Source organism: Cebus imitator, unplaced genomic scaffold (assembly GCF_001604975.1).
Source record: "Cebus imitator isolate Cc_AM_T3 unplaced genomic scaffold, Cebus_imitator-1.0 Scaffold446, whole genome shotgun sequence".
Taxonomy (NCBI): Eukaryota; Metazoa; Chordata; class Mammalia; order Primates; family Cebidae; genus Cebus; species Cebus imitator.
Window position 1 is genome coordinate 611,494 of NW_016107761.1, and position 10,084 is coordinate 621,577.

Consider the following 10,084-nt stretch of genomic DNA (forward strand, 5'->3'; position numbering starts at 1 on the left):
TTTTTTTTGAGACAGAGTCCCGCTCTGTTGCCAGGCTGGCATGCAGTGGCACGATCTCGGCTCACTGCAGCCTCCACCTCCTGAGTTCAAGCAATTCTCCTGCCTCAGCCTCCTAAGTAGCTGGGACTATAGGGGTGCACCACCACACCTAGATAATTTTTGTATTTTTAGTAGAGACAGGGTTTTATCATGTTGGTCAAAATGGTTTCCATCTCTTGAACTTGTGATCCACCCGCCTCAGTCTCCCAAAGTGCTGGGATGCCTAGCCAAGAAAAATTTTTTTTAATCTTTTTTTTTCCTTCAATAGAGATGGGGTCTCGCTACATTGACCAGGCTGGTCTCGAATGCCCAGCATCAAGTGATCCTTCTGCCTTGGCCTCCCAAAGTGTTGGGATTATAGGCATGAGCCATTGTGCTTGGCCTTAAGAAAATTTTAAAAGAGAAAAAACTTAAAATGGGGAAAATTAGACTATTTTCTCCCAGAAAATTGAAAGAGATCATCCTTATTCAATTTTAGCAGTAGTTTCTCAACACACCTTGAGCAGATGCCCATGTTCTTGATAAAGGCTTTATCTATCACAAGACAGATTCTTATTTTTGATGATGATATTTTGTTTTGGGTGTGGGCAGGGGTGCTGTCAGGAGGAAAGAGAGATAGGGAGGACTTTCAAGTCAACACATCAAAAGTAAGAGTATGCTGTTTTATAGTACTCCCTGCTCCATGCAACAACAGGGGAGCCTAAGAAGGAAAGGAAGCTTCAAGAATTGTGGGGAAAAGGACCAAAACGCAGATTTAATAAAACTGTGTCAAGCAACTGCCAGGTGTTGGGCACTGTTTTACTTTAATCCCTGGGGACAGAGTGAAGAGAAAATTCCTGCCGTCATACAGCTTAAACTCCAGTTTAGAAGCCAACTGGGGCAGGAGCTGGAGCTTTTTCTAGGTATTAATTATATTAACCAAATACAGCAGGAACACAGGGGAACTCAAGTTTTCTAAGAACAGTTGGCTACTGGTCATTCCTTGAGGGATTTAATTTCACAGAAGTTGGAGAGACAGCAAAAGATTCAGATTACTCCAGAAAAGAGCAATTACTCCTTATCCAGGTCCAATAGTGTATTAAATCCCTGGATACAGGAGGAGAAAATGACCACAACTGTCCTTGTTTTGTTAGTAATGACACCAAGTAATAGGCCAAGCTAAAGAGAAAGGAGAATTCCTCTCTCACCTTTATATCACAGATCCATCAATCAATTAATGCCATTAGTTCTTTTGTCACAATATCCTCGTATTTGTTTTTTACATGATATCCACAGTTTTTTAGGCAGATTAATTTTCATCCATTCATTCAACATTTGTAAGTGCTACCATGCGTCAGGCAGTGCTCTAGGCCTGGGGACAGAGCAGGGAATGAAAAGTTCAGTTCCTGCCCCATAACCTCTTTCCTCAGTGCAGCCCCTCCATGGCAACCTTCCTGGAAAAAAATTCACCCCATTATTTCCTACTTATGCTCCCGATTGTTCCATACTTTTACCTGCTGAAGTCCAAAATTTCAGTTATGACTAAAGGTTTGTAATGAGGTAAACCTACTTCACGTGTCCAGCCACATCTCACATACTCACACAGATGTTGTTTTAAAATCAGATCCAAGCACTTGCTTAGGAAGAAGGGAGACACAGCATGCCCTTTTAATTTTAGTGTGCTTATCATGTTGTATTGTTTCTTTTCCCACGACAGACTCTAGATATTACTCTACAACCATGTAAATCAAATTACTCTGGGTGCAAAGCCTTATCCTATTCACAAAATCTCTTTAAACTACCCTCACTTAAAATGATGTATTCTTACTGCATACTCCTTCCTAAGCAGTTTGTACTTTGCTAATTTCACCCTTGCTTACATGAGGCCTGTGAATTAGTCTTAAGCTATTTCATGTATATTTACTTTATTTTCCTGAGTAACTGGTCTGCTCCTTAGAGAGGCATTTCCTTTTGCTTTTCTGGTAGTAACTACTGCAGTCTGAATCACATTGTAGGACCTCAGTAGACTATACTCTGGTAATTTTAGATCAGGCTGACAATAATATTAGCTATTTACATCTGGCCATGCGATAGATTAAAACAGTAGTTATATGAATGTTTGGAAAAAGCGACCTTTAAATCAAACTATAAGCCCTTTATGGCACTGATTGTGTTATAAGAGTTATAGCTGGCATATTTTATGGATGTGCTGTGAGCCAGGTACTGTGCTAAGTAAGCTCTTAAATGCATAATCATCACAACCACCTTATGAAGTAGGTACAAGGACTATCTTCATTTTATATTAAGGAAACTGAGATGGAGGGATGCCATTTAACTTCTTTATCTTCATGTAACTAGTAAATGGTGAAGTCAGAATTTGACTCTGAAGTTAGAGCTATTAAATGCTATTGTTTTCCTCTAGGATGAAAGGCATGCCTTTATGCTTCTAATCCTCATCCTGTGGTCCTGGGTCTTAAAGGAGTAAAATGGACTGCATGAGAGAAAGAGGGGCAGCAGCAGCTCATGGAAAAGGAAGAGTCAAAGGCCAACACAAATTCTGTTCTGCAATCCTGCATGGCCCACGTATGATAAGAGGCAAGAGTGGAAGGCAGGGAAGCAGGGAATACATGGAACAAGTAAAAAGGAGAAAGAGTGAAAGGAGATAAAATAAGGAGGACAGGAAAAAGACAGATCAAAAATCCATAACCGGAATGAGTAACCAAAAAAAGGGCACCAGAGTTAATAAAGCACAGAAAAGAGTAAGAATTCTCAGAAAGGAAGCAAGGACACGGAGAAGAGAACCCTGACAACAGGGTATGGTGGTGCACAGAGAGCTGACCAGCCTGAGAGTCATGGGCTGCCCAAGTCCCAGCACACCCCATGCATTGGGAGACACTTACAGAGCAAGAGAGGCGGTGGCAGCAGTGAACAGAAGGAGGTGCCCAAGGGATCCAATAGCACCTGAGAGGAGCAAACAGGAAAGTGAGAGCTGGTGGGAGGCTGCCCAGGAGCCACCACCCAGGTGCTGGTCTGCCAGGGCACTCACCTCCACGGCAGGCCTGGATGAAGAACATTTTCGGTTTGTTCTGTAGGCTTGGGCAGTTGGCGTTGTCAAAGAGCCGAAAAACCTCTTGTAGCTGCCAGAAAGAAACAAGGAAGAAGGGAGGTTAAGCAGTTGGTGGAGCCTCCTGAGGTCCTACACATGCAACAGTAGCCATCACTGGACAGACATCAGGACGCAGGTGAAGCAGCCTGGTTTCAACAGTTGGCTTCCCCTACCATATCCGCACCTGGAGCAGTTTCCCATCCACACCATAGATGGCGCCCTCCACACCATGCGAGAGGAGTGCTATGATGCAGGAATCCGTGACTCGGTGTGCAGGTAACTGTGCAAAATTCTGGAGTTTCTCTTGCATTTCCTAGAAAAAAGGAGTGTTTAGTGTTGTGCCTTAGAGTCAGCACCAATATAAGCATCAATCTTTGGTTTCTTTTTGAAACCCTAAGCTATTAGAAGATAAAATGCTTTCCGTATATTCCTGCAGTCAATGATAGAAGAATAGACCTTTTGAGAGACTTACTTTCTCTCTCAAGTAAAAAGAAAGCTATGGACTAACAAGAAAAATGCATATGAGCTGAGACACAACATTCTGAATATAGATTCAGACTCACTGAGATAGAGAACTCCTGGATTAAAGCAAGTTACTAAAGAAGCTAATCATGAGCTGATCAACTCTGATTAGTTCCCTGTTCATAACCAGATTCTTCATTACAGCAAGTGCCCTTGTATATAAATGGCACAAGGGTGACTATAAGTGTAGCTATGAATAAGTAACATGCACATTCAGCTACAAGAAAATAAACTATTCTATGACAGCACCATGACAGAAGAGAATAGCAATACTTGTGTATTGTCTTCTAAGATTTTAAGTATCTGAGAGATAGTGATGATACCTGTATAAAATGCCTTGTTTCAGAAAGGGCATGCTATGAAGGAGGATCTGTACAGGGCAGTGACTACATATGCAGGCCCTGGGGTCTGATTAATCTAGGTTTGAACCTTGGGTTCATAAGTTGAAACAACTTACTGGCTGTTGAGATTCCGATTTCCACTTTATAAAAGAAAATTTGAGTACATTTTCTTTAAGTTTGTGAAGATTAAAAGAGATATTATAGACAAAGGCCTTAGTCTGGGCAGCCTAGCAAGACTCCATCTTTAAAAAAAGAAAAAATTAGCCACGCATGGTGGTGCATGCCTATAGTCCCAGCTACTCTAAAGGCTGAGGTGGAGGGATCACTTGAGCCTAGGAGACCGAGGCTGCAGTGAGCCATGATTGCACTACTACACTGTAGCCTGGGTGACAGAGACCCTGTCACCAAAAAAAAAAAAAAAGACCAATCACTGTATTTGGGACACACTGCAAAAATCTGCCATTATTATAATGTGCACATCTAATAAAGAGTACTTTTTTCAAAGAAATCTATTACTGGTCAATGGTGTAGTCCAATTTAAGAACTGTGTTCTTGTTTATCTTTTTAAAAAAAATCCAGGATCTCACCATCTTGCCTAGGCTTGAGTGCAGTGGCTATTCACAGGTGCAAGATGACTACTGATCAGCACAGGAGTTTTCACTTGCTCCAATTCTGACCTGGGCTGATACACCCCTCCTTAGGCAACCTGGTGGTCCCCACTCCCAGGAGGTCACCATATTGATGATGAATTTAGTTTGGACACCTGATCAGCCTAGAACTCCCACGCTCAAGGAATCCTCTCTCCTCAGCCTCTAGAGTAGCTGGGACTACAGGCATGTACCACCATGCCCGCAGAATCTTGTTTATCTCACACTAAGTTGCGATACACAAAGACCACTACTTTGAGCAGTTGGTCCATGCATCAGAAAAAGTTATACTATGTACCTAAAGAGCATAATAATTGGACACACATTTTTAAACCTATGCCTCCCTCTACAATTCACAATGTCAGAGTCTTCTACCTGAGTTGGGCAGAGAGAAAACAAGTTCATTTTATTATAAACTTGAATAAAATGTAAAGAAGACAAATAAGTTATCTGGGTGGAAGACTTAAAACACACATATTTTCAATCACACACACACCGCCAAAATAAAAAGCACACTTCTATAATATAACATATTGCAATGGCTCTCAAAGTGTGGCCCCTAAAGCAGGAATAGCACCATCACCCAGGAACTTGTAAGAAATGTGAAATCTTGGGCCCCAGCAAAATATGTTTTAACAAGTTTTCCAGGAGACTCTGATACGGAAAAGTTTGAGAACTACTGATTTATTTGTTCAGAATACTTCTGTTTGTAGATAATTGAGATGCAGTTAAATAAAATATTTGAAAGTCTGCAATATAACGAGAAATAGACAGATTGGTTTTGTTGAAAAGTATGTGTAGTTTCTGAGTAAGTAGAATCCAACCATAATAATAGAAATCTTAAGGTAATGACAGATAATCAAAACATTGTTTCAAGAATAAATAATTTCAAGAGAATACATAACTGTGAATGCTCCTCTGGAGCTGACCCTAATAAGAGTTTAACATTTAATAGTTAAGGAAGTTCATTTTTCTCAAAGAAGGAAACAAAAATTATATACCTGGGCACTGAATCACCAGCATTTTGAATTTAGTGAGATTAGGTCAGCAAACAGAAAACAAAGCCCCGAAAAAGAATACACGCACTTTGTCATTGAAATTAGTTAAGACTAAACCATTCAATAAATGGGGATTAGACATTTGGAGGAACTTTTCCACAAGTAGCATAGCTTAAAATAGGATCTGCAGATTTGTTTTTGATAAAATTACAGTACTCCTATAAATAGCAAGGTTCTTAACTCCTAAGTGTATTTTTGGCTAGGGGCAGGGGGAATGTGTGAAGTGTGTAACTGGTGAACCCTCTGAAATTATATGCTAAATTATATGGGCAGCTGCATTTTCCAGGGATGACCCACAGCTTGTCCCTGCATTTTCAAAGCAGTTTGTGACCCAAATGCAAGCTAAAAAAACAATACCACATGGTAAAAGGAAATTTCCACTTTGAAAAGTACCTCGTTTACTAACATATGGTAAAGCATAATTCTAGAACTAGTAACCTCATCATGAAGCAGATGCAATGAAAATTTGATAACAAAGAGAAAAGTGAAAACATTTGGGGAGTGAGAATACCCATGTTCTCTGCAGCACTATCAGGGGAGGAGGATTCTCTAAGATTATATTATTTCTTGTTTTTAAATGGAATTTTCCTCTCAAGTAAAAAAGATTTGATGTGGGGAAAAAAGAGGATCTTATGTTTTTTCGTTCTGCCTGTTTGCCAAATAGCTATATGATAAAGGAGTTGAGTCTCTAGGGAGATCCCACCAGGAAGAGAGTATTCTGTGCACTCAATTATGACACGCACTGCAACTACTTGGTTTATAACATATACATTTCTTGTCCATATACTGTTCTCCCTGCCTAGAGTGGCCTCTACACTCCTCTCTGCTTTAGTAACTTCTATCTTTCAAGGCTGACTTAAGTCCTGTCTCCTCCATTTATCCTTTTGATCATAATATATACCTAGGTGTTTCTTCTTCTTACCTATGTCAGAAGACATTTTCTCTAATCTTGCTTGGTCCTTAGGAATACAAGAAGACCCCCTTCCTTTTCTCCTGATGTCAAAACTCCCTCATCTGATCTTTACAAAAATTTGTGGGAGCTCACATAGTTCCCCATTATAGGTGCTTGAAGTATAACTCCACTGCAATTTCAGTTATACAGCAATGTAACCAGATTTAGAATCCAACAGGTCACTGAACATACATCAGGCTTAGCATAAATAAGAATGATATTTATGAAGTGAGCTCATAAACTCACCAAATCTACTGAAGGTCTCTCAAAAAAACAGCAGTATATAGCTGACTTAGTGACTCAGTATTGTATCTTTTAACTATTAGATGTGTAAGATCCTTTATCAGCCTGCATACAACTTGGAAAACCATGACATAATAGATTTCCAGTAAAAGAAATGGCTAGACCAAAACCTCTAAGAAAACACATTTAGTGCACAATTTGTTAAGTCACCTTCTGTAGGAATTATGACTGATACCTCACCCTTTGTCCTTTTATGCCCAGCAGACTTCTCAGGAAAGCATATGAAAGACTTGAATACTTGATGACTGAAGCAGCTGTTCCTGCTGTGGCTTTGAAGCAAGGGTGGATCTAACTACACTGCATGTGCTACAACGGGGAAGCTGGAAAAACACCATGTAAAGGACAACACCCATGTACCTGTGGATGAAACTGGTCTTGACAAAAATATAGTCAATACATAACTATTCTCACAGAAAGAGAACAGCTGAGAAAGAGAAATGAAGCCTACAGACACTGCTGAATGGAAAACAAAGATCCTCTATCTCAACAGATCAAAGTGAATCTCCTAGAAATTTTAATTTCACCACTGACAACCTCAAATCAAATTTAAGAAAGTTCTATTATTCTGGAATCAAAATAAAGAGTGAATATTAATCTACAAATAGGCCATTGTTGATTGCAAAACAGAAACCCTGAAGGTCACAAAGTCAGTCATGCAGTACAGTAACTGAGGTTAATGAGGAACAGCCCATAATGAAAATGCTTACAATTTCTAGAAATCTGATCCAAAAGCAATCCACCCTATGATATCACTTGTGGCTATACAACTGCTATGAATACTTTCCCAGCTGGGCATGGTAGCTCACACCTGTAATCCCAGCACTTTGGGAGGCCAAGGTGGGCGAATCACCAGAGGTCAGGAGTTCGAGACCAGCCTGGCCAATGTGGTGAAACGCCGTCTCTACTAAAAATACAAAAATTAGCCGGGCATGGTGGTGTGCGCTTGTAGTCCCAGCTACTCAGGAGGCTGAAGCAGGAAAATTGCTTGAACCCGGGAGGCAGAGGTTGCAGTGAGCAGGGATCACACCATTGTACTCCAGCATGGGTGAAAGAGCTAGACTCCATCTCAAAAAGAAAAGAAAACATACTTTCCCCATTCCCTGTTTCATTCACAGAAATTTTATCTGCCAAAGTAATCTTTTAAATAATAAACAAATGGCTAAGTAGCAATATCAACTAAGAAGTAAATATCCTGTGTAGCCCTGGCTTATAAATATCTGTACTAAATTGATGATGGTGAATCTCAGTGTCCCATCATTTCCAGAGTGATTGGGAATCAAGCTTCTGAACATGTAAAAGTGAAAACCCAACCCTAGACTATTATTACTCTATGAAAGCACAACCTGAAATGTCAACACTATAACAATTAGCTGGCACTAGTTCTTTCTTATTAGATTGCAAGGTGAGAGGCAGAACAGAGTGAGTAAAAATGTAAGTAGAGCAAACAACTTTCAAGACATATCCCAGCAGGCACAAAAACAAAAAGTATCTCTGGTCCCAAAGTGCTATTCAGTCCTCTAATTTACATGTCAATTTTTCCTGCCTCAGGTACCTGTGCAGTCTGGTCATGTAGATCATGGACGTCATAGCCCAAAAGCTTGAAGAGGATGACTAGCGTACTGTGGTCCACCTCCCCTCCAGAGCGAAATTCCAGGTCCTTCTCTCCAGTGAAGTGTACATTGCTCAACACCAGTGCCAGGCCACGAGGCCGAGACTGCAACCTATAGGCCTAGGAAAGAGGGGCCAGTTAGACCACGAGCGTCTTGATGACAGATGATTCCCTGGCTAGATTAGTCATTTCAACAAAAACATCACATTCTTCTTCTTCACCCCAGCAGGTAAAAATAGACAAATGCTCATAGAAGGCATTTAACCAGCAACAACTTTCTAACAAGGCAGAAGAGAAATGTATATGCAAACTAAGTTCAGGTGCCTGGGAAGGGTGTCTCATTTCCCAATTCGTTTCCTCTTGTCACTATGCAAAACTCACCAGCTGGAAGTGTGTTTGATAAAATTCAGGAGTGCAAGACTTCACTTGAAGGCAGGCAGGACCATCTTTATTGTCTAGGGAATGTTCCACAGTATCTGTGGTATAGACAGAAAATGAACAAACTAGTATATAACTTAAGCATCAATCTTAATATGTCATTATAACTTCAGACATCTCTTGGAACTAGGCTTTGATAAATATTGGTCTCACTCACTCCCCAAACCTGTAAGCTCCATGAGGACAGAGACTCTTAGTTTTAACTTACTAATAGAATCTCTGCACATAGTCTGCACGTGGTAAATGCTCAACTGGCTAAATGACTGAATGGGCTAGCTGATGAAAACCTGGTTCAAATCACTAGGCTGCTCCATCAGCAGGCTGGTGGCCCCAAATGTAGTCTTTTCTCATTCAGCTTTATAGAGGCCTACTGAGCATGAACCTCCTGCCCATACACGCTGCTCAAAGGATCAATTATAAAAACTGTTAACTGTGACAGAAGGGAAATAGTACCAACTATTAATAATACCCTGTCTAGGCCAGGTGCAGTGGCTCATCCCTGTTAATTTAGGAGTCTGAGGTGGGCAGATCATGAGGTCAGGAGTTGGAGATCAGTCAGGTCAACATGGTGAAACTCTGTCTCTACTAAAAACACAAAAAATTAGCCAGATGTGGTGGTACATGCCAGTAATCCCAGCTACTTGGGAGGCTGAGGCAGGAGAATTGCTTGAACCCAGGAGGCAGAGGTTGCAGTGAGCGGAGATCATGCCACTGCATTCCAGCCTGGGCAACAGAGCAAGTATCTGTCTCAAGAAAAGAAAAAAAAAAATCCTGCCTAACTGTCCTACTAGCCTTTAACAAATTCACTAAGAACTATTCCCAATATAAAATATGTGTCGGCTGGGTGTAGTGGCTCATGCCTATAATCCAAGCACTCTGGGAGGCCGAGGCAAGAGGATCACTTGAGGCCAGGAGTTTGACACCAGCCTCGGCAACAAAGTGAGACTCCTTCTCTGCAAAAAATTAAAAAATTATCTGGGTGTGGTGCCATCCACCTGTAGTCCCTGGCACTTGGGAGGCTGAGGCAGGAGGAGCCCCTCAACCCAGGAGTTCAAGGCTGCAGTGAGCTATGATGGTGCCACTCCATTCC

At 41.0% G+C, this 10,084-nt stretch overlaps 1 protein-coding gene across 4 annotated transcripts in view; it reads right to left on the reverse strand.

Annotated features, from left to right (window-relative positions):
- Positions 1-10,084, reverse strand: part of CASP2 (caspase 2) — a 19,070-nt gene that overhangs the window by 4,272 nt on the left and 4,714 nt on the right. For 2 of the 4 annotated variants that reach the window (XM_017511302.2, XM_037732368.1), the window contains 4 exons: positions 8,938-9,032; positions 8,500-8,676; positions 3,309-3,437; positions 3,065-3,155 (listed from right to left, as the gene is read on the reverse strand). In XM_017511302.2, the coding sequence (XP_017366791.1) occupies positions 3,065-3,155; positions 3,309-3,437; positions 8,500-8,676; positions 8,938-9,032 (492 nt within the window). Of the gene's footprint in view, positions 1-2,914; positions 2,980-3,064; positions 3,156-3,308; positions 3,438-8,499; positions 8,677-8,937; positions 9,033-10,084 lie in introns of those variants that run through there. The other 2 variants (XR_005197232.1, XM_037732369.1) reach the window with 2 other exon arrangements.